Source organism: Carcharhinus amblyrhynchos, chromosome 12 (assembly GCF_965287045.1).
Source record: "Carcharhinus amblyrhynchos chromosome 12, sCarAmb.v2.hapA, whole genome shotgun sequence".
NCBI classification, from domain to species: domain Eukaryota; kingdom Metazoa; phylum Chordata; class Chondrichthyes; order Carcharhiniformes; family Carcharhinidae; genus Carcharhinus; species Carcharhinus amblyrhynchos.
Window position 1 is genome coordinate 52,063,424 of NC_137335.1, and position 25,372 is coordinate 52,088,795.

Genomic DNA, 25,372 nt, shown 5'->3' on the forward strand with positions numbered 1-25,372 from the left:
CCACTGATGGATTATTAACATGGAATTGGGACACGACACCGACCCTTAGTTAATGATGAACATTGGATGTGCACTATCACTGAATTTCAAGATACTTGGTTCCCTTTTTCCACATTCAGATATGATGAAAAAGAGACCATTTATTATCTGTTAATTATCATTACCTATCATTGGGGCCCTCCTTTATGAATAATAGAGATTTCAATACAACTATCACACTAATTTGATGCTTGCTGAGAAAGTGATGCTCCATATGTGTTTAGATTCACCTTGCCTTATCTCTCGTTCTTGCAGTAAAGTAGTCTGCTTTGGTGTATCTTATTCCAAAATGTAAACATAAAAGTGCCAGATCTACTCCAAATTTGATGGATTTCATATTTTATTTTTTATATGTAAATCATAGCACACTGGTTAGTAATATGATTGATCCTATTCTGTATTGTAGATATGCAGAAATTCCCACTAAGGATGAAGGATAATGATCTTCTGGTGACTGAACTTTATCACGATCCATCAAACGATGCCATCACTGCATTAAGTGTATACCTCACTCCAAAAACAAGTGAGTATATTGCTGATGACCTAGTATAACGGTCTGGTAATTAAAATCACAAAAATGTGTCCTAATCGAGTGCAAACCTAGTTCAGCATAGCTTACAGGTTAAACAGCAGACAAGTACAGAGTAGGAGGCTCCAGTGGACAACCAGTTTTCCCAGAGAAACTGAAATGCTAATGTCAGTGAGAGGTTGTGGAGGTAGATTCAGTTGTGGTGCTTGGCTACGCTAAAGCCAGGGGAAAGCAATGCCATTAAGGTCCTATTTAAGCAAGAATTGAAGGTAGAGATAAAACTGTAGCTCTTGCTATCCCTTTGACTTGGAAATCAAATAGGATTCCTATTCCTGATCATTACTGATGCCCCTCCTGGAAAATATATGTGGATGTTGATGAAATAAGGCTGAGCCAAGCTATAATATCCTTAACAATAGAACAACTTTCTGTGAGTCACTGCATAGGCTTGCCTGAGCTGGCCAGACAAGGTACTGAAGTTGTACCCCTGCCCAAGTCAGTTGTCCAGCGGGAAAAGCAAAAGGGAAAAACAGATTGTCAGACTTGGGATAAGATCAAGTTCTTTAAAGTTTTAGTTAATACACGGTTAACAAATGTTTCTTGCTCCATTTATAGGTGTCAGTGGCAACTGGATTGAGATTGCATATGGAACAAGTTCTGGTGCAGTGCGTGTAATAGTCCAACATCCTGAAACTGTAGGATCAGGTCCTCAGCTTTTCCAAACCTTCACAGTTCACCGCAGCCCAGTCACTAAAATCATGCTGTCTGAAAAATATCTAGTGTCTGGTAAGCTTCTGACATTTTAGAATTTAGGCGACTTGTGTTTGCATTTTTAATAATAAGTGCGTTAATTTCTTCCCAATTAAATTTTACAGTCTTCCTTATTTTAATTTATAACTTAGTATGTGGTACCTGTCTTATGCTTTTTAGTTTTCAGTTATTCTCAGATATAAATAACACAAAATACACATACAGATTTCCTGATTATTATCTTCAAAGATTTCTATTTGATATGTTGGGGCATTATTGACCCACCTTTCATAACACTTATTCATGGGGTTATTGTTTGAGTTATCTCTTTTTGCTTCTAAACTGGTGAAAATTTTATTTCATTATTCATTTGTGGGATATGGTATCACTGGCTGGCCAGCATTTATTGCCCATCCTAGTTACCCTTGAACTCAATGGCTTGCTAGGCCATTTCAGAGGTCAGTTAAGAATCAACCACATTGTTGTGGCTCTAGAGTCACATGTCGGCCAGACCAGGTGAGGATAGCTGATTCCCTTAAAGAACATTAGTGAATCAGATAGGTTTTGCTGACATTCAACAATGGTTTCATGATCATCAGTCGACTCTTAATCTCAGATGTTTTTACTGAATTCAAATTCCCCCATCTGTCGTGGTGGGGTTTGAATCTAGGTCCCCAACGTTAGCTGAGTTTCTGGATTAATAGTCTAGCGATAATACCACTAGGCCATCATGTCCATACAGTAAAATTCTGAATGGCTTCTGAGTCTGAGCTATGAAGAAGAATTGTTATTCATCGTGAGTTGATAAAGATTTTTTTCTGGTTTGTATTGATGATGTTTTTTTCAAATGCACTATCTTTAAAGAAGTATTGACTAGAGACAGTCTTCATGTATACGTGTATTTTGTTCAATTATTGGGATTATTCTCTAACTGTTACTGTGAAGTCTGCAAAAGGGAATAGTATTTTGTTCTTGTACTGATGGTGTTCATATGGGCAATTACTGCATACTTTTATTTCTAAGTATTTATGAAATAAATGCTTTTTTGTTTTCCTTATTTGCTTCTGAATGTTGCATGTGAGCTGATTTGATTTATGGCCTTTCTCTGCAGTATGTGCTGATAATAATCATGTGAGAACTTGGACAGTCACTCGTTTCAGAGGTATGATCTCCACACAGCCTGGCTCCACCCCACTGGCCTCTTTCAAAATACTTTCATTAGAAGAAACAGAGAGCCATGGAAGTTATGCAGCTGGAAACGACATAGGTAAATATCAGGCTTTCAAAGATATAGTAACTAATGATAAAATATTTAGAAAATGTAGCAGAAGTTAAATGTTGTTCAGAGGTACTAATTTCTAACATTTGATAACACTCAACATTAATTTCTTTCCCTCATCTTGTACCTTGCTTTACAACATTAGAACATTGTTCTTTCCAGCAGACACAAGGAATTAATGTGTTAGAAGAATTAATTTCTCTGCCTAATCACTTCTAAAGATCAAAAAGATTGAGAATGTAAACTCAGTTTTTAGTAGATGTGGACCTATAAAAGTTACTGTGGTTTCACTAATGTATCATTTATTTTTGAAAAGCCTTAAGGTTGGCAGGTATAACAGTTGGAAATGGCATTTGAATGGCTTTGTTGCTTTGTTGGCATAGTTTAAGGATGGCCTCATTTTCCACTTCGATTTGTGTTATCAGAGTACATAATTCATTCCTTTGGTATAAATCAGAAAACAGCATGGTTTGGAAACAAATGCCTGTTTGATGCATCAAAAGATGGAATCTCAAAATGTCTTAAACTTTTGTAAATTGGGTAGGACAGGTAAATCCAGAACATTGCTTCAAGCTGAATCCTGATGAGTGAAGAAGGTGCTACCATGGATTCAAATTCATAAAAGATAAATATAGTATGTCAGGAATTTACTACTCACACATGGTGATTAACACATACGAAGCAACTTTGGAAAAAATAATTGTGCAAAAGCCTGGCTTTTAAGAATCTGTTGGATGCAGTAACTGATTGTAGAGCGTAAATAGTTGAGTTTAGATCAAATAGCATTCCTTATTTGCTTTTGTCTTGTGACCTTTGAATGATGGAAATAATGCGGTTATTTTCAGGCTGCATTGGTTAAAAAAACTGTTCAACATCAAACAAAACTATTAAGAGCTAACATGTATTATTTGATTACTACTTTGAATATTTCATATATTTGATTTTTTTTAGGACCATTTGGGGAAAGGGATGATCAACAAGTTTTCATTCAGAAAGTTGTCCCAGTCACTAACAAACTGTTTGTCCGCTTGTCTTCTACAGGGAAAAGGTAAAGCGTTAACAAGTTTTAACATTTTTATTTTCTGCATTTTTAGGAATGATTCTTATACTATTAATAACATCTGATTTCATTAGAAAACCTGCTGTATGATATTTTTGATTCAAGGATTTGTGAAATCCAGGCAGTAGATGGCATGACAATAACTGCATTTACTGTGAGGGAATGCGAAGGTTCTAGTAGGATGGGTTCTCGACCAAGGAGGTACCTCTTCACAGGCCACGGGAATGGAAGCATTCAGATGTGGGACCTGACGACTGCTATGGACATGGTAAACAAAGGGGAAGAGAGAGGTGAGACAAAAATCTGTTGCAATTAGGGGGGAATGAGTGCAGTTTAGAGGTGCATTGTTCATGTTTTTGGTACTTTTACTAAAGAAAACTGCTGAGATAAGGGGCAGGATTTTATGGCCTTGCTCGTCCTGACACTGGAAAATTCCACCCAAGGTCAGTGGGCTTTTTCATGGTTGCCCCTCGCCCACTGTGATTCCCGTGGCAGGTGTGATGGTAAAATTCCAACCAAGGACTCTAGTTTAAATTTCTGTGGGACGTAAAAGCAGTGATGTCCTTTGCTATCTGCACCTGTAAAACTAGTAGTTTATGCTGTGAGCATAGGAGATGAAGAACCAGATGAGAAAAAATTATATGGCTAAATGTTTAACATGCTGTTTAAGGACTGTATTAAGAATATGTAGAATGTGGATAATTTGTATCTGAACCAAGTGTAGAATTGTAATGTACTACTGTGTTCTTAAGTATGTTAAGTTTATAATTTCTAGGTATTAAATTCTTTCACGCGTTAGCCATACACCGCTCAAGATTTAACTTCAGGAACCAGGTGCAGATCTTCAGGAAAATATAGTACAAAGAATATAATGCTATGTTGCTCAATCTTGAATGGCTTTATTTTTAAAAATCATCAAGTTTGAGTAATTTTTATGCATAGTGTACAACTTTGGTAATTTCTGCCTGAGAGGTAGAATGCTATTTTACAAAAATGAGCAGGCATTGCTTGCATATTTTGATATTTATCTGATATCCAACGATGTAGCTAATATTCTAGGCAACAGCTTTAATTTCTTTTCAACACAAATGAATCATCATTGAACAATGCATGTTCAATGCAATGTTAGATGAATGATGCAGTTCTATGCAATGGTTGAACTAATAGATTTCAGAGTTGGAATTACTTCAAAGTCATTTAAAAATGATGGGAGGAGACACAATTCCAGGATTCCTGCCTCCATTCTGATGCCCCTAATTTTCATTGGTGCGGATTAAGGTGGTATGGGTATAGAGACCAGGGAAATGTGGGTATTGGGTATAAAGGTCCATAGGAGGGTTGGATTTGGGAGGACTGGGGTTGGGCAGAGGTGGTGAGAGGGTATGAGGGGTGACAAATAGGGGGACTAAAATCTTATATAACTGGTTCCAGAGAAGCAAGGTGGGTCTTGTAACTTGTCTTCCTCGGCACTCGCACCCCTATGAATGGCAGCGCTGTGCTTCTGGTCAGCAGGCTCAGCTCCTTGCTGTGCCCACCTATTAACTCCCTGGAACAAAGGCTATGTGTATCAAGGCACTTATTACTGAGACTAGTCCAGTGATGAAATACCCACCTCAGTAGCCAAATTCCAGCCCTGGGAACTAATAAATAGCAAATACTTAAAAAGTTTAGCCCTGTAATATTCTGCCTCCAATATGCCGGAACTAGTAGTTAGGGCCATAGAAGCCACAATTCTCCACTGGAAAAAGACATTTCGTCAAAGCTTTTCTTCTTATGTTCATCAGGACAATTGCAAGAATACCAATGGCAGGGGAAACAACGATTTATACTCTGAGAAATAGTGTGTGCTGATTGGTTAGAAGGTGGACTCTGATAAAGGCAATGCCATACTAATTGTACCCATTAATGATGACTGACAGTTCATTGCCAAGCATGGTTTGAAAATTTAAATCTGGCAGCTTGACTCTGATTAGTCAAGGCATTGCCCCACGGAATGAACCAGCGAATGGCCATCACCTATTTTGTTTAACTGTAACAGGTTTATGTTCTTTCTGGCTGCAGAGAAAGGATCAGGGATTTACAAACAATCATAAGTGACAACCTCAAAATTTTGGATACTTTGTGATTGTTGTAAACCTGAAATTGGATTACCTTTTTTCCCCCCACAACAAACTGTACATATGTAGCACCTTTTAAAGTAGAATATTATGCCAAGGCACTTAGAGCCACTCACCGTTAATTGGTATTATGTGCAATCATGTATTTGCTTTTGTGTGCAAATGAGTCTATTGTGTGAATTGCTGAATTATTTTAAATGGTAGTTTTTGCTATAGTTCAGGTTGTACGCAGGGCAAGCAATCATAATGTAAATGAAGCAATCGTAACAGTTGAGCTGTTTGAAACACATCTGTGCCTGTCTCTGTGATCTTGCCTGAAATAAATGCAGAAATTAGTGTAGAGTATAACTTAAAGCTATGGTTACAAGTGAAGCACTTTGCAGTTGTCTCTTTTGGTGCCTATATTAGCAACAAATGGCTAATTTAATCCACGATTAACAATAGAGGATGTATGTGGTTCATGAAATAATCGATTTCTTTTCTTCTAGATGTTGGAGGCCCCACTGAAGAAGAGCTGCTGAAGTTGCTGGATCAGTGTGATCTGAGCACGTCCCGCTGTGCTACTCCCAACATCAGTCCAGCTGCCTCTCTAGTACAACATACCAAACTGCGGGAGTCAAACTCAAGGTAATGCTTATCAAACAGACTATTTTATTTGCTATCTTTTAACAGCAGGAGCAGATTTTCCAAAGAGAAAAGGCAGTCCCTGTGGATAGTGTAGGTAGAGGCTTTTCTTGCTTCGTTTAAAGATTTTGCACTTTTATGTCATGTCAGAAATGCTGTCACAGCATTTCTGTTAAAGGCTCCTTGAGTTATTATGAAGCATGTTCTTATTTGGATACTTGCCTCCCTTATTATCGTTGCCGGTCCCTGATTTTTACTTGAAATAAACACAGCCTAATTCCTAAAATAAAAGCAAAATGCATTGGATGCTGGAAATCTGAAATTGAAACAAATGTGCTGGAAAAATTCAGCACATATGGATCTGTGGAGAGAAGCAGAGTGAACATTTCAAGTCTGATATAAATCCAGTTCTGAGGAAGAATCATATTGGACTGGAAGCAATAAGACCGTAAGATATAGGAGCAGAATTAGGCCTTTCGACCCATTGATTCTGCTCTGCCATTCAGTCATGGCTGATAAGTTTCTCAATCCCATTCTCCTGCCTTTTCCCTGTAACCCTTTGATCCTCCTACCAATCAAGAACCTATCTATCCCTGTCTTAAATACACTCTGACCTTGCCTTCACAGCCTTTTGTGGCAATAAATTCCATAGGTTTACCACCCTCTGGCTGTTAACTCTGTTTCACTCTCCATAGGTGCCAGAGCTACCAAGTTTTCCCAGCACTTCTAATTTAAACCTAATTCCTGTAACTTGCAAAGCTGTCCATTTTTTCTTGCAGTTCTTGGAAGCACTGCAAAGCTTTGTGATTAAGGGAGAATTGAGCGGGGAGCCAACAAATTTTGTATAAATCTGCATTAAAAGCTTTGCTAGTATTAATCGCATTCCCCTAACCTTGCAAGGCTTTGTGGATTCCGAATGGAAAAATGCACTTCTTTTATAAAAGAAAAAGCCTGGTGGTTAGGTTGCTGAGTGAGTAATCCTGAGGCCTAGACTAATGATTCATAGACAGCAGCTGGAGAATATAATTTCAATTAAGTAAAATCTGAAGTAACAAACTTAACAGTAGAAAATCATGAAACTGTTGGATTGTTGTAAAAACCTATCTGGTTCACTCATGTCATTCTAGAAGAAATCTGTTTTTTTACATAACTTGATCTACATGTGACTCCAGGACCCAAAGTAATGTGGTTACCTCTTAACCTACAAACATAAGAAACAGGAGCACTAATAGGCTATTTGGGTCCTGGGTCCTAGGTCCTACTTGGCCAGTCAGTAAGATTATGGCCAATCTAACTGTGGCTTTAACTCTACTTTCCTGTTCCCCATGACACTTGACCTCCTTGTCCATCAGAAATCTTCCATTGGCCTCTGGGAATAGATTTCCAAAGCCTAACGATCCTCAGAGGAGAGATTCTTTCTCATTTCGTCTTACGTGGGAGTCCCCTTGTCTTGAAACTGCTCATTAGTTCTAGATATCCTCATGAGAAAATACATTGTAGCATTTACCCTATCAAGCTTCCTCAAAATCTTGTATGTTTCAATAAGAGGCAGCACAGTGGTTAGCACTGCTGCCTCACAGTGCCGGGGATCTGGATTCGATTCCTGGCTTGGGTCACTGTCTGTGTGGAGTTTGCACGTTCTCCTTGTGTCTGTGTGGGTTTCCTCCCAAAGTCTGAAAGACATGCTGGTTAGGCGCATTTGACCATGCTAAATTCTCCCTCAATGTACCTGAACGGGTGCCAGAGTGTGGCGACTAAGGGATTTTCACAGTAACTTCATTGCAGTGTGAGTGTAAGCCTACTTGTGACTAATAAATAAAACAAAAAGATCACCTTTCATTCTTCTAAAGTCCAGTGGGTACAGGCCTAGTCTGCTCAACCTTTCCTCATAGGACAAACCCCTCATTCTAGTAATCAGTCCAGTAAACCTTTCTGAACTGTTTCCAATGCAAGTATGTCCTTCCTTTAGTGACCCAAACTGTACTCAGTGCTCTTAGGTGTGATCACACCATTGCCCTGTACAGTTGTAACAAGACGTCCCTGTCCTTATGTCCCATTACCTTTTGTATAAAAACCAACATACGGTTTGACTTCTTAATTTTTGCTGTACTTGTGTGCCTACTTTTGTGATTCATGTCTGGGGTGGCATGGTAGCACAGTGGTTAGTACTACTGCTTCACAGCTCCAGGGACCTGGGTTCGCTTTCCAGCTTGGGTCACTGTCTGTGTGGAGTTTGCACATTCTCCTTGTGTCTGCGTGGGTTTCCTCCAGGTGCTTGGTTTCCTTCCACAGTCCAAAGATGTGGGGTTAGGTTTATTGGCCATGCTAAAAATTGCCCTTAGTGTCCTGAGATGTGTAGCTTAGCGGGATTAGTGGGTAAATATGTAGGGATATGGGGGTCGGGCCTGTGTAGGATTGTGATCGGTGCGGACTCGATGAGTCGAATGGCCTCTTTCTGAACTCTCGGGTTTCTATGATTTCTATGTTCAATGATATCCAGATCTCTGCAGCATTTGGTAGTCTCATTCCACCTAAATAATAATCTGCTTTTCTATTCTTCTGACAAAATGGACTATGAAGAGAGACTAAATAGACTGGGTCTGTACTCGTTGGAGTTTAGAAGGATGAGGGGGGATCTTATAGAGACGTATAAGATAATGAAAGGGATGGATAGGGTAGAGGTAGAGAGATTCTTCCTGCTCAGAAAGTACCAAATTGACACTATTTCTTCCCTGAATCTGGCTGAGTAGGGTCCCATTCGTAGACATGCAGGGTAGAATAGGTGTAGGGTGATGCGGCGGCGCGGGCTCGTTGGGCCGAAGGGCCTGTTTCCCGTGCTGGGTTGTTCTTTGTTCTTTGTTCTTTGACAGCAGGACTAGAGGGCACAGCCTCAAGATAAGGGGGATGCAGATTAGAACGGAGTTGAGGAGGAACTTCTTCACTCAAAGGATGGTGAATCTCTGGAATTCTCTGCCCGTTGAAGTGGTGGAGGCTACCTCGCTAAATATATTTAAGACGCGGGTAGATAGGTTTTTGGCAGACAAGGGAATTAAAGGTTATGGGGAGAAAGTGGGAAAGTGGAACTGAGCCACTTCAGATCAGCCATGATCTTATTGAATGGTGGGGCAGGCTCAAAGGGCTAGATGGCCTACTCCTGCTTCTACTACTTATGTTCTTAAAATGGAAAACCTCACATTTCCCTAAATTTTTGCCCATCTACTTAACCTATCCTATGTATCTTTGCAGTCTTCGTATCCTCTTCACAACTTGCTTTTGTGCATACCTTCATATCATTAGCAGATTTAGCTACCATACTTTCAACCCCTTCATCCAAGTTATTGATACATAGTTGAGGCACCAACACTAATCCCTGTAGCACTCCACTAGTTACAGCTTGCCAACCCTGAAAATGACCCACTCACATAAGCTCTTGTGTAGTAACCTTTTTATGTGGCACCTTTATCAAATGCCTTTTTGGAAATCCAGATATACTGCATTTACTGGTTTCCTTTTATCCACCTTATTACATCCTTGTAATTTGTCAAACAGAATTTCCCTTACACAAAACCATGTTCCCTCTGCCCAATTGCATTTAATCAAATTAAATGTCCTGCTACTTCCTCTTCAATAATAGATTCTAACATTTTCCCATTGACAGACATTTAGCTAACTGGCCTATAGTTTCCTGCTTTCTAGTATCCCTCCTTTCTTGAACAGAGCTGTCGTATTTGGAGTTTTCCATTCGGTTGGCAGCTTTCCAGAATCTGGGGAATTTTAGAAGATTGCAACCCCATTCACCATCTCTGCAGCCATTTTTTTCAAATTGACACTCCTTAACTAACTTAGTCACAAATGATGCATTTTTCTAGTAGAGCCTTCCTTCCTCACTGGAATCTTTGTTGAGAGCTATGAAACATCTTCTGAAATGTTGCCACTAATACTTTCCTGTCTTCGCTTTCAACCTATTTACCCAAACCAATTTTAGCTAATTGACAGAAATCTTTAAAATAATTGGTTTGTAACATTTTGCTGATAATGATTGAGCATTCACCAAAATGATTTTGCTTGCTAAAAGTGACCTCTGATTTTCTTGTTTATATCTTACCTGTCAGTCTTCAGCTTCAGGCCACAGACACTCTTCATGAGACTGCAACGTATGGTTCAGTGAGACCATATAGGGAGAGTCCGCTGCTAGCGAGAGCAAGGCGTACAGAAAGCTTTCACAGCTACCGAGACTTTCAGCCATTTACGTTCAGTAAAAACGTATTGGATAAAGGAAACATTGCACCTGAGAGTGATTCTTCAGTCCAGTCAGAAAGTGAGCTAAAAGGAAAGAAACCCGGAGCCATTGAATGTTGCTTTAGTGACAGAAGGAGCCAGGTGAGTGACACTCGAGCAAGCAAGAGCTTGGATGGTGTGCCAGAGGCTCCGAGAGCAAATGAAAGTCTGGCTGAGTTCAAGAAAAAGGTGCAGGATGAAGAAACTGATAAAGTTGAGAACAAGAAGAAAAATACTTTTGAAGGAGGGTTTTTGAGCAGGAAAAAAACTGTTGCAGCCCAGCAGTTGGCATCATGTCCTAATACTCCTGAAGCAGGCAATGAACCGCATGGTGCAGCCTCACCATCACCAACAAAGGGAGCCACTTCTCCTCGCCACAAGAAGATTGAGACTTCATGTCAGGACCACAGTTTGTGAGATATAATCACTACAATGGAAACTTAGATTTTAATTGGCTTATTAAGATGCCACCGTATTCTCATGCACATAAATTATACACTACTTACAGTTTTAAGTTCAAAGAATTACTACTTTTTTTGTCAGTATTACTGGTTTTTAATGTTTTTTGTTGCATTGCAGTTATATTAGTGTACACTAAACACCAGCATATGCATTGTTATAAAAACTGACACAAGGTGTCCACTTCCTAGTGACTGAACCTATTGAAGTTTGTTTTTATTTGTTAATGCCTCAGTCACCTGATTTCCGTTGTAACAGACTCTAATTTTTACACACTGTGCAGTAAACTTCCATTCTTGCAGGTATATTGAAGTGGTACAAATCCCATTCTAATTGCCTTTGTGCATCCTTTGATCTTGATTTCAAAACACATTTATTTTAAAGTTGAAAACTTTAAAAACCTGAAGAGAGGGTGCTATTAAAGCAAAAAATAGTCAATATATGTTGTATAATTTCTCTAGAAGATTCCCAAGTCAAAAACGCTACAGACATAAATCTTGCATAGAAATAAAGTTACTCAAGTGAAGTATTTAACACAACAGCAACAACATTTTATTAAATGGCCTATATTTAACTGTACTTAGAAAATGTGTAGTACAGACTAATTAACCGTGATGCTTATTTTTATTTTCACTCCAATGCACTGTCATATGCTGACTGAATTAGCAATAACACCGGTAGAATTAATGTAAAGGCAATTTGGATAATTTTTGGCTGTGGACAATTCTCTTAAATACAGCATTGTACCGTATATTGGAATAACAGTTCTCTTAAATACAGCATTGAACTGTGTATTGGAATGACAATTCTCTTAAATACAGCATTGTACTAAGTACTGGAATAAAACCAGTTTCAGGTCTTCACTGAACATTTTGTTGTCCAACAATACCAGCAGCAGTAACTATTCTAATTTATGGAGACAAAATCGGTCATTAGTTGAGGCCATAATTTTAGTTTGACACTCTCAATCAATGTGATTAGTAAGTGGGTGTTTTTGGTACACGTCCAAAAGAGGCCTTGCATATCCATCAAATAAAAGCTGATTTTTTTGCTTTGAAAGATAAAGTCTATGCAATTTGTATAGTGCATGGAAGGAAAAATCATCTGCTCCAAGACTGATGATAAGTAACCTCTTTTCTATAGATTTAATATACCTTGATCAGGGGTTCTCTAACATTAGAACATGCACACGTAGTCATTTTGATGCTAAAGTCAAACTTGTCAGACATTTTTTTTAGCCCTGCTCAGAACAACCTTTGACGGTGCCTGGTATTTAGCTGTGATTCTGCAGTTCCTGGTTCTGATTAGATAATCTAATATGTTTTGAAAGCTGGAACATAAAATTTGAGCCAATTATCAAACGTTAGTTGAGCAACCAACATGTGAATGTGTTTGTGTACAAAACAGATTTCAGGAAAATGTAATTCTTTCACTTCAGAATGTAATACTAACAAATTAACAATTAGTTTACTGACTGTTGACAAAAAAATCCAAAATTGCTGGCTTCACGTAAACAACCATTTTTGTTTGCTTGGAGGTGGTTGAGATCTGGGAAACAGGCAGTAACAGTCCACTGCATGTGAAAACTCAACCTTGTACATCATTTGAATGAGCTGAACCCAGAGACTTGAGTGGTTCACTACAATACTGCATGGTGTTCCTGAGAGCGGATTTCTAATTCTCTACTGTTCCAATAAACCAACGAAGTCGTAGTATGAAAGCTGAGCATTTTTATCTCATCAAAGCTTGCATAGACCATAATACTGACCCACTTCAAACATCTTTGGACAACTTCTGTTTCTTTGAATGTCCTTATTTCCCGGTTGTATCAGCATCCTGTTTACTTTCTATGATCACAACAAAAGTGGGAATGGTATCCATGTTAGAACATAACAGAAGAACTGGATTGCTGGTAATCAAATGTTTCTGGAGGTGGGGTGGGCTTTAGTTCTTCAGATTTGAGCGAAGAACTTCCAACTGCCTGTTTGAAACTTTCAGGTGTTCGCACTGTTATGGATAGTTCAGTCGCATCAATGACTGACTAAAGAGGCGCTTTTCGAAAAGCAGTTTGCACAGCTCTGCAGCAAAGAGTTTAATTCATGTAAAATTGCCTAACTACAAAATTTTGTAAAATTATTGCACTCCATATCCTGTTTCATTGTAATAGATTCAATTGATAAATTAAAAATCGAGCTTATTAAACAATAGTGTACATGCAATTAGACTCGTTATTGACCACAGACACACTCTGGTATACTGCACTTACTGATTCTGATATCCCATTTAGTTGTTGCCAAAGATTTTTCAGTTTGCTGTATGGATATTTCTGTAATATAAATCAGCTTCTTCTCCAAACAGTCAGATTTTCCACTTTGAATTTTCCATGACTGGAAGAGATTAATTATATTAAAAGTATTTTGATTGTTTATTGCTAGCCAAAGCATTACTTCTGAAGTGCACTCACTGTCCTGATGTAGGAAACATCACGGTCGGTTTTCATACAGCAAGGAACCACAAGCTGGCTTTAACAGTGGAGCTAATGTAATTTATTATGCAAAACCTATGAACAAGTAGAGGAAGAGATGTATACCAGGCCTTTCTGTTCCAGATATGGTCTATCTATATACTGCCTGAACCCTCCAATCACAAGCATTTTTCTGAAAGAAAGTTTCCCCCCAATCCTTTAAGGTAATGAACGAAGCTCCAGGAGAATATGATAACTGGTGAGACTCCCTAATCCCAATTACCATAGCATCCCTTATTATAACTTTGGAACATACTACTGGAGAATGCAGAGAGTTGAAGGGCAATAACTCAACAGCAATACCGCCTAGTATTTGACTTAAGTTGTGGAATCATGCCCTGGATTCTCTCAGCATCTATTTCAGCAAATCTAAAAAACTGGATAAAGCAGCTCCAAAATTGGTTATCATTTTGGACCCCCCACCACCACCATCACCCGTAACAACTTGGCATCAGAGTTTCTTAACAAAAGTACATACATGAACTCATACTAAGGTCTTTTGCAACAATTATATAATTAGTGAACCAGGTATCACAGAAGGAATGTTTTCTTTGGAATGTTGAAAGAAATGTGGGGGGAGGGGAGAGAAATGTTTGGTGTTCTATCATGCTGAAAGTGACAAAGTCATGGTGGACGATATATTGAATATAAAGGTTGATAGTATGGAAGTTGAGGAGGACAAGTCGAGCCCTATTGTGTTACTGGTAGGGAAGGGATAAGAGCAGAAGACTGAGAAATGTTATGGACATGGGCCATATTAGCTATGCTGGAGGGGAATCCTTTCTTTTCGGTCTCCATTTCATCTGTTCCGAAAATGTCTCCTTTCCGACCAGCGTTCTTGATACATCGTCCTTTATCTTACTTGAGGCTTCTCAGGAACTGAATTGAAGTATTCATATTTATTCAATTAAATATTTGGTAATTTAACAGGTTAGTATTTCAACAATCATCAATGAAACTGCCTATGGATATAAAACAACATGAAATATGCCCTTTTGAGGTGTTACCTTAAAATGTAATGTGGTAGATTAGATGTAATTTTGAGGAAGAACTTGATCTAATGATGGATGGCCAGTTGAGTGAGCTGTTGTGACCTGGACTGTGTCAAGCTTCTTGAGTGCTGTTACAGCTAGACCTCCAGGCAAATGGGGCTTATATTCCAACACCCTCCCGACTTGTGCCTTGTAAACGGTGTTTTTGAGGCTTTGGAGAGGTAGGTGGTGAGATACTCACAGCAGAATATCCGGTCTTGGGCTATGTTAACATATAATAAGTGCCTATATTTGTTTTTGTCTGCGCCCTTGATAGCAGCTAGCCTGATCCAATATGCTATACAGGACCACCAACACCTGCTTTATGTCTTTATATAAAACTAAATTTCTAGGTCCATAAAAGAAGCATTTGCAAAATGGTTTAATTTACAATGCCACCAAATACAGTAGCTAAAAATAATGTGTTAATTCATTAAATAAGAACTTTGTTTCTAAACAAGCTGATTGGTTGGACACGAGTTTTATTAATTCCTTTGCAGGTAATTACAGAAGGTTGACAAACAATACACACTGCTTTTAAAATCATTCCGAACACTTGAAATAGTCCTTTAATGACTCCCCACTTGCCTACGTAATTGTCCCCGTTTTGGCAAGCGGGCTGGAGACTAGCCTAATATGGGCCTGAATATTTGTCACCAATTCATACAATGTTATCCAATGTTAAACTCACTGCTCTGTGGTCTCACCATCTTTGCATCCGCCTCATTCTCTTTTCAAAATTCTGCACAATATTTTATTTCATAATTTATTGGCTGCAGATTGTAAAAGTATTTGGTAGGGTGTGTACATCTTTAAGCTGGCACAAGGGAACTGCATGTGTATATTGTCTGAATAGCTTCATGTCCAATTTCAGTAACCTGGCACAGCAGAGTTTTGGGAGCAGTGCCTTGATCAAGTAAAACAACTCCATACCAGTTATTGCATGAGCAATTCTGGTTCATTTAAACATCAGTCCATAGGGAGTTTATAATACCCATGGCTCTCCTGACAAATTATTCATACACAGCATTTGTCAGCTTGTTTCTGTTGTTCATATTGCTTGCTCATCAACAACATCATTCTGATGGGCATGGTGACCTGATTTTCTTTGTAAACCAGTCAGAATCTTTCCAGTTGATGAGGCTATTGTTCTCTGGTCTGAAGTATTTTAAGGCAAAAAGTTCCAACACTAATGTCAATGATCTGTGGTGTAAACAGATTTGCAAGCAAATATGAGTTACAGGTTCTGAGACTTTCAATGTGTTTAAGTTTCACATTTCAAATTTATAGACAGGAGTCTGACAAACAAGTAAAATTATTTGTAAAACAGAACCACGTATGATCATAAAATCCAGGAGCTATTATTTTCATTTAAAAGGTTTGTTTTGTGTTCATCATCTTTGGATTAAGCCTGGATGTGTTTTTATTAATGTGTACACGGCCCCATTAAAAGTCAGCAGTATTGGAACAGAATTTAAATACAGCAGTCACCACTGACAACATACTGTACAATTGTAAGGGTTATTCGTCACAATACTAATGATCAGTCCAATCCAAAATGTATTTTTAACTTGCTGAGCATATCCATCCAGCATTATCTCTTTTTATTTAAGTAATAAATTCCAGACTGTTAGTATAACTGCTTTACAAAGAGGCTACTCCATTAAAGATCAATCACTGTGGCTTTCTTTTATGGTGAGACAAATTAAAAAGGTATACAGTAAATGATTATATGACAGATAGTGAGACATTATCAGAAGTTCCCAGTTCCATTTTCATTTCTCCCTTCCCAACATATTCACCTGTTTTCAGAACCCCTCCATAAACAGGTAGCTGTTGATTTTTACATGATTCTTTGTGATCCGAGTCTAATCCACCTGTCGCAAATATCAATTATCTGAAGCACCAAGTTACCAAGATCCAGCACTACTGCACCTCAACCTACCTACTTATAGTTTTCAACCTCTAATAAATAATAACATGCACAGTTTAAATCTAAGTTTTCTTGTGGTGGTAATATTAACAATTTCACTGTATAAAGTGATCTCACTATATTGTTTGTATAAGACATTCTTGGGTCTATGTTATTGGCAAGGTCTGAAATTCTGGGTGATTATTAAAGTCACAGATGCACTGCCTGAAATTTTCTTAAAGGTCAACCACTGGAGAATTTCAATCAAAGCAGCTATGATTTACCAGGAAACTCGTATGTGAGGGTCGGAAAATCCGGCCTGGTGTAGTGAAGCCATTTGTACCATATCAGAATCATACCATAAGGAAGGACATCTTTTTGTATATCTTTTTTGACATTTTTGGTATAGTTATCCTATGATTCCCACTCCTCTGCTCTTTTCCCATAACCCTGAATTTTCATTAAGGAATTTGACCAAGTTAGTCAAACATGACCTGGCTCATACCTTCTCAAATGCCAGTTAATTTTGTCCAAGGTTACTGTGTCTGAATGTTTTCCCACCAACAATGTTAGGCTGACTGGCTTGTAGCTGCGGATTTTACTTCCCCCCCCCTTTTTCTAAACAGGTAAATAATATTCGTAATCTATTGGTCCTCTGGCACCATATCCAAGAATGTAACTGAGCTAGTTTGTACAATGATGAATTTACTCATAGATTAAAGTTTGAATTTTGGGAATGTATGAACTTTAAGTCCATAAAATAATGAGGGCATAGATCAGCTAGATAGTTAACATCTTTTCCCAAAGGTAGGGGAGTCTAAAACTAGAGGGACTAGGTTTAAGGTGAGAGGGGAGAGATACAAAAAATCCAGAGGGACTATTTTTCTCACAGAGGGTAGTGAGTGTCTGAAACAAGCTGCCAGAGATAGTAGTAGTAGTAGAAGCATTTAGAGTTACGTGGGTAAAATGGGTATAGAGAGATATGGGTCAAACGCGAGCAATTGGAACGAGCTTCGTGATTAAAAGAAAAGGGCGGTATGGGCAAGTTGGGCCGAAGGGCCTGTTTCCATGCTGTAAACTTCTATGACTTAAGTACTTACAATGTTCTCAAAGCAAGGTTGAGTAATACATTCAGTGCCAACTGCTACTAACATGAGAGCCCTCTGCTGGACAACACTATTATGGACTATGTCTGAGGCTTATCAAAATGTTTCTCAGAATGAAAATCAAGTGGAAGCGACTCAAAAGCAAATGCACTGGATACTGACAATTTGTAACCATAAATTGATTCTCTTTGAGTTTCTACACATATATAAATTATTCATTTAATTTTCAACACAAAGTATAGCCTAAAAACAAATATACATTAAACAACACTTTAAAGCATTTGAAGCTCCAGCATCATTTGTGATTATTCTTCTTACAGCTGAGTGTCTGTGAATATTGTGTGCTCTTTTGTAACTGAACTAAAGCCTTTAATTGACTCGAATAGTTCTTCATCATCTGGGTACTGGAGGAGAAATAAAAATCGCATTAGATAAGCATCATCCATTTACAACAACCACAAATGCTTGTACAGAATTAGACTTTCACTTAGGAAAATTGTATGGTTTGATGCACATTGAATTCAATCGTTTAATAAAACAATTTTTTTCTATATTCAGACATTGATGGATCATTGTGTACCATGTGTTGGATTACATAGTATAGACAGTGCAGAAACACAGCATGCAACCCAACCAGTCCATACTGCCATTTATACTCCTTTCAAGCCCCCCTTCCATCTTTCTTAAACTAAATCTATCATCACACTGGAATACTGTGGTGAGTAACTCATCTTTTGATTCCCCAAAGCCTATCTACCATATACAAGGCACAAGTCAGGTGTATAATGGAATACTCCCCACTTGCTTGAATGGTACAGCTCCAACAACACTCAAGAAGCTTGGTACCATCTAGGACAAAGCAGCCTACTTGATTGGCACCACATCTACAAACATCCACTCCCTCCACCACCTACACTCTGTAGTAGCAGTGTGTACTATCTACAAGATGCATTGCAGTAATTCACCAATGATCTTTATTCAGCACCTTCCAAACCCACTTCCACTTCCATCTAGAAGTATAAGGGCAGCAGTTACTTGGCAATACCACCTGCAAATTCCACTCCAAACCACTCACCATCCTGACTTGGAAATGTATCACCATTCCTTCGCAGTTGCTGGGTCAAAATCCTGCAATTCCCTCCCTAACAACATTGTGGGTCAACCCACAGCACATGGACTGAAGTGATTCAAATAGACAGCTTACCACCACCTTCTCAAGGGCAGCTAGGGATGGGCAATAAATGCTGGCCAACCAGCGACCTCCATGTCCCACAAATGAGTAAAAAAAGACCTTCATCTGCTTATCTAGGTTCCCCTCCACCACCTACCACCGCCCCCCCCCCCCGCCCCCTAGATTTATCTACTAAACTCTTCAGCCAGTCCCTATAGTAGCAAATTCCAAATCTTCACCACTCTTGAAACCAAGATGTTTCTTCTGAATTCCTTTTTGGATTTATGGAAGATTTTGGCCTGAAATCTCCAACCAGAGTAGGAACCTTTGTGTCCTGCTTTGATCAGACTGTAAATTACCCATTTACCTGTATTGGTTAAAGAGATCTCCAATGGAGAATCAGATACTGCAGTACAGTTGGATGGTAGGTCGAGTCCGAGGCTTGGGCAGAGGATTTAGGGGCTGGGGGGTTTGGGGAGTGGGTAGTTAGACTAGGATTACTCTGTCTCACATTTCCTGCGTAACCGTTCATGTAAACAAGTCAGAATAGACTGAAGTCTTCATCATCAAATCCAAATCAAATTATTTTGCAGGGTCCTGGGGAGCAGGGAAATTGCTCATTTGAAGGTCACACTTCCTAAGACAATTTCAAGGCTAGAATTTTACCGGCATACCCACCCCGATTCCAGGGCGGGCCTGGCTTGCAGAATGGAATTCTCCATTGGCTTTGGGTAGGATTTTATGAGCCTCGCCCCAGCGAAGTCGTAAAATGCTGGCCATTGTGTTGAGATTTTCACAGGATCACAATGCATGTTTTATGGGGCATGTCCAGTCTCTGATGATTTGGAAAGTGGACAATCTGGGCCCACAGACTGATGATTTCTAGTTATGTTCTTCCCCACAAGAGAAAACAATGGATGGGATTCTACGACCTTGCTCGGGCAAGACCAGAAATCCCCGCCTGAGGTCAACGGTGATTCTGACCTTTGCCCATGCTGATTCCGTGGCAGGTGAGGTGGTAGAGTTCCAGCCACTCTCCATTTCTAATATTCTCAATTTTCATTGTGATTTTCTAGAATTTTTTTTATATCTAACAAATCACTTAATGAATAATTATGGTTTATGTTTAATTCCAGATTGATGAAACTCTACTTGGAAATGGAATTGAGCCAATGATTTCAAAATAATTCATCATATTAATGTAAGCAAATAAAGGCATGAAACTGGGCAATAACTAATACAAAACAGGCCAACACCAAATCACCACCCCTTTTACACTATGTCAGTTTTCTTTTTGAGTGGTGGAAAAGAGGATTTGACTCATTATAAAATAGGGGATGAAATTGGTCAGTATTGTAATATAGAATAACAGTGAATCACCAGCCTAAGCGCTTTGTAAAATTTAATCCAAACATACAAAATAGGAGCAGACAATAGGCCATTTGACACGAGCTGTACATGGTTATGGTTTAATTACCATTCCACTGTCACGACCCTGTCCAAGGGAGTCCCAAACTGAGTCTTCCATTAGGGATTTTCTGTCGTGGGTATCAATCAGCTGACTAATGCTGCGATGCAGGGAAGTCTGGGAACAGGCGTGAGTCAGCTGACTCTGGCTTGACACACACAGCACTGAGATGTTGGAATTACTGACTTGAGACCCATGTCCTGTGATTTTTGTGTCTGTTAGTCCCTTAGGAATCAAGACAATTATTAATAATTACTATTAGTAATTGGCATTAGGTACTAGTAATACGATGCCATCATTTGAGGAACTGCATGCATCAGTTTTGAACATGGCTTCATTTCCACTGCAACCAAAATTACCAAATTTATAGCACAACATTACTATTATGTAATGGAGAGCACACCAGATCACTGCATTCACACACATCATTATTGTCTACTGATTACTGATTACAACTATTGGAAACCAGATCATCAGTTAGATCTATGTAAAGTACTATTTCAATGGGATGTAAATCAGGTGGGTTCTACACAAGGGGGAACATTCTGCTTCATCAGATTGTAACCCAGGTATAGGAATTAACAATTACTCTTGTCTGCTATCAGCGTCAAACAATTCGATCAGGTTGCGAGGATCGGATTAGAGTTTCTCAGAACCAGTTTTTTTTTTAAAACGGTCCAACAGTTATTATTTTAAACCAAATTATTGGATTAATCAATGTTTGTGTAGGCTTCTCAGCAGGTCCACGTGGGATGTTAGCATCTGTCCTGAAATATGGACAGTGGAACTTGGCTATCGGTTTCTGCTCAGCGACTGCACTGTCGTATCGTGAAAGCCGCCTTGGAGAACATTTACCCAAAGATCAGAGGCCGAATGTCAGAGAGCAGATGGCCTTGTTAGCCAGCTCAGAGTGCTCTAACCACAGAACAGCAATGTAGTATATCTGAAAGAGGTAGAGATGATGTAGAGATGCCAGCGTTGGACTGGGGTAGGCACAGTAAGAAGTCTTACAACACCAGGTTAAAGTCCAACAGGTTTATTTGGAATCATGAGCTTTCAGAACGCTGCTTCTTCATCACCAGGTGAATGGCACTCACCTGATAAAGGAGCAGCATTCCAAAAGTTTGTGATTCCAAATAACCCTGTTGGACTTTAATCTGGTGTTGTGAGACTTCTTACAAAGAACAAAGAACAAAAACAGCCCGGGAAACAGGCCCTTCGGCCCAACGAGCCCACGCCGCCATCTCAACACCACCAGTCCCCCTCTTACTGAAACAGGTGGAGGCAGAGAACTAGAGAGCACAGTTGGCTGTTACTACCATTGGTAGTACCACAAGTGTGCCACATAGTAGCTGTAGGTATCCTTGCAGCAGGCGATACAACTCTGTTACTGCCTTCCTGATGCTTTTTGCTTACAGTTCCAGCTATAAATATAACTGAGTGGATGCAATCTGGCTGTTTTACAGCCTAACCAGCCTGGAATCCCTCTGTTGCGCCTCTATACAACATAATTAAAGAACAATTCCACTTCGTTAACCTCTTGTCTCAATATAATAGACAGTTTCAAAATACCAGAGTGCCAGTTGGCACAATGCTTTCTGAACAATTAGCGCTGATCTGGTTAAAGGAATTGAAAGTCAACAGAAGTGCCAAACCTGTCTTGAAGTGCTGCAACAAATCTTTATATCTGAGTTCCTTCATTTCACTTCATAATGCAATACAGAGATCACGAGTATCCCATTTTATGGCTCATATTATTGCAGTGAAAATGTTCAGAAATTGGACATATAATTACATACTAGGGACCTCATTTAAGTATTGGAATTTAAAAATTGGTGGGCCCTCCTGATGCCACAAGAAGAAACAGGGAAATGAAATGGGGCATTAAGATAACCAAGGTCTGGTGTAACCGATTGCTGTACATGCTTGTAACCAGTTCACACTAATTACACCCATGTGTAACCGATCAGAAAATGTATTTAATGTTTATTCGGTTACGAGGAATCGCTTTACCTGTGACAGAACCTGAGAAATGTGCAGAAGTATACATGTCAAACTAAATGTCTCTAACTCAGATTTGAAAAGAATAATGAAAGTATTCTCAGGTTGTTGGACAGATCTTAGAAGCGATGGAAAGAAACCAAGGCTTCTACCCCTCTTGTTTTCCAGTTGGGACACTGTGATAATATTTTGTGTATTTTTGTTTACTACTAATCATCATAATCTGTTGATTGTTCATAGAACACAAATGCCAGGCAATGACCATTAGCAATAAGAGACACCAGCTTTTCACATTCAAAGTTGTAACGGTCACTGAATCACCTACTGCTAACATCCTTGGGTTTATCATTGACCAGCAGCTCAACTGGACTCACCACATAAGCACAATGGCTACAGGAGCAGGTCAGAGGCAAGGAATACTGTGGCGAGTAACTCACCTTCTTACTCCCCAAAGCCTATCCTTCTACAAGGCACAAGTCAGGAGTGTGATGGAATACTTCCCACTAACCTGGATGGATGCAGCTCCAACAACACTCAAGAAGCTAGATATCATCCAGGACAAAGCAGCCCGCTTGACTGGCATCACATCTACAAACATTCAATCTGTCCACCACTGACATTCAGTAGCAGTAGTGTCTACTCTCTATAAGATGACTGCAGCAATTCACCAAAGATCCTAGACAGCACCTTCCAAACACATGAGCACTTCCATCTAGAACGACAAGGGTAGCAGATAAATGGGAGCAACACCACCTGCAAGCCGCTCACCATCCTGACTTAGAAATATATTGCCGTTCCTTCACAGTCGCTGGGTCAAAATCCTGGAATTTGTTCCCCAATAGCATTGTGGGTCAACCCAAGAACATGGACTGCAGCGCTTCAAGAAGGCAGCTCATCAGCACCTTCTCAAGGGCAACTAGAGATAAGCAATAAATGCTGGCCAGCCAGCGACACCCATATCCCACAAATGAATAATATAAAGAACAAAATCATAGAATTCCTACAGTGTAGAAAGAGGCCATTTGGCCCATAAAGCCTGCACTGACAACAATCCCATCCAGCCCCTGTAACCCCACGTATTTCCCTGCTAGTGTCCCTGACATTAAGGGGCAATTTAACATGGCCAATCCACCTAATCCACATAAATTTGGACTGTGGGAGGAAACTGGAGCACCCGGAGGAAACCCACTCAGACTTGGGAGAATGTGCAAACTCAACAGTGGAGTATTTGCTCTTTTGTTCACTTGCTACTCATTGCAACTGCTCTCAGGTTGTGAATACTTTGACTATTTCAAAAAAAATCATATGCTTTTTGGGTGACATTTCCTCAATCAATGTCCCCACTAATCTCCAGATATCACCCACCTGCAGCTGTGTGCGGTTGTTTCAGTCTAAAGTTTATACACTGGAGTTGGCTGTGTTGGCAATAAGGACTCTCATAACACCAGGTTAAAGTCCAACAGGTTTATTTAGTAGTAAACACCACTAGCTTTCGGAATGCTGTTCCTTTGTCAAGTGAGTGGAGAGTTCTGATCACAAATAGGGCATATAAAGGCACACGTAGTTTACAGAATACTGATTAGAATGCAAGTCTTTACAGCTGATCTGCTATTCAAGTCTTAAAGGTGCAGACAATGTGAGTGGAGAATGGAGATGCACCTTTAAGACTTGAATAGCAGGTTTGCTAGAATCTGAAATCAAAAGAGAAAATGTTGGAAAGTCTCAGCAGGTCTGGTAGCATCTGTAAGAAAAGAGATAACATTTCGAGTCCAGTTGCCCCTTTGTCAACAGTGAATGGAGATTTGGCTGGGCGCCAAATTCTCAAACCTTGCTGCAGTGGGAGTGTGGCGCAAATGGCCGACAAGATCACACCCTTAGTGGATGAACAAAACTATGGTGCAGATACAGTTCAACGTGGACAAGTGTGAGGTTACCCACTTTAGTTCCAAGAAAGACAACATAGCAATATAGGAATTAGGAGCCAAAGTAAACAAATTCAGCTCTTTGACCCTAATCTGCCATTCAATCAGGTCATGGCTGCTCTCTCCCTGGTCTCAAATCCACCTCCCCACCTATACCCCACATCCCTCTTTCCTTTTGTTTATTAGAAATATGTTTATCTCCCTCTTGAAATTATTCAATGAATGCAATACAAATCAATGCATTTTCTGAATGATGTGGAACTAAGGACAGTAAATGAACAAAGAGATTGGGAGTCCAAGTACACAAATCCTTAAAAAATAAAGCAGTGAATAGGTACAAAAACAATCAGAAGGTCTAATGGAATGTTGACCATTATCCAAGGGGATTGGAGTACAAAGGAAATGAAGTTATGCTTTGGTTGCTTAAAGCATTGTTAAAATCCCATCTGAAGCAATGTGTTCCATTCTCAGCAGGCATCACACCCTGGGAAGGATATACTGGCTCCAGAGTGGGTGCAGCATGAATTCACCCGAATAATACCAGAGCATAGGTTGTTCAGCTATGAGGATAGGCTGCATAAGATTGACTAATATTCTTTTTAAGAATAGGTGATTGAGGGGGTGATATGATTGTGGTGTTAAAAACGTTAAGAGTTATGTAGGTAGGTATGGAAAATTTATTAAAATTATAGCCAGTCCATTCAGGTGCAAAACCAGAAAGCAATTTTTTTTGGAACTCTCTCCCCAACAGAGGATGTTGAGCATGTTGGGGTAATTGGAACATTCAATACTGGGATAGTTATATTGTTGTTAGGCATTGATCTACATGAATGGTGGGGACTCAAGGGTTAAATAGCCTAATCCTGATCCCATTGTACCTATGTTCTTAATGCTAATAAAGTTTAAAGTTTATTTATTATTGTAGCCTTACATTAACACTGCGATGAAGTTAGTGTAAAAATTCTCTAGTTGCCACACTCCGGTGCCTGTTCAGGTACACTGAAGGAGACTTTCACATGGCCAATGCACATAACCAGTACATGTTTTGGACTGCGGGAAGAAACCAGAGCACTTGGAGGAAACCCACACAGGCACAGGGAGA

The 25,372-nt window shown here is 39.4% G+C and overlaps 2 protein-coding genes across 4 annotated transcripts in view; one reads left to right on the plus strand and one right to left on the minus strand.

The window, feature by feature from the left end:
* Window positions 1–13,342, plus strand: part of kctd3 (potassium channel tetramerization domain containing 3) — a 72,345-nt gene extending 59,003 nt beyond the window's left edge. The window contains exons 12-18 of the mRNA XM_080200525.1: window positions 446–562; window positions 1,184–1,354; window positions 2,430–2,585; window positions 3,549–3,645; window positions 3,763–3,947; window positions 6,263–6,401; window positions 10,511–13,342. Of these exons, the coding sequence (XP_080056651.1) occupies window positions 446–562; window positions 1,184–1,354; window positions 2,430–2,585; window positions 3,549–3,645; window positions 3,763–3,947; window positions 6,263–6,401; window positions 10,511–11,093 (1,448 nt within the window). The 3' untranslated portion in view covers window positions 11,094–13,342. The remainder of the gene's footprint in view (window positions 1–445; window positions 563–1,183; window positions 1,355–2,429; window positions 2,586–3,548; window positions 3,646–3,762; window positions 3,948–6,262; window positions 6,402–10,510) is intronic.
* A 1,652-nt stretch (window positions 13,343–14,994) lies between these two features.
* ush2a (Usher syndrome 2A (autosomal recessive, mild)) overlaps window positions 14,995–25,372 on the minus strand; it is an 815,153-nt gene continuing 804,775 nt past the window's right edge. For all 3 annotated transcript variants that reach the window (XM_080200528.1, XM_080200527.1, XM_080200526.1), the window contains 2 exons: window positions 20,357–20,572; window positions 14,995–18,112 (listed from right to left, as the gene is read on the minus strand). In XM_080200528.1, the coding sequence (XP_080056654.1) occupies window positions 18,023–18,112; window positions 20,357–20,572 (306 nt within the window). In that variant the 3' untranslated portion in view covers window positions 14,995–18,022. The remainder of the gene's footprint in view (window positions 18,113–20,356; window positions 20,573–25,372) is intronic.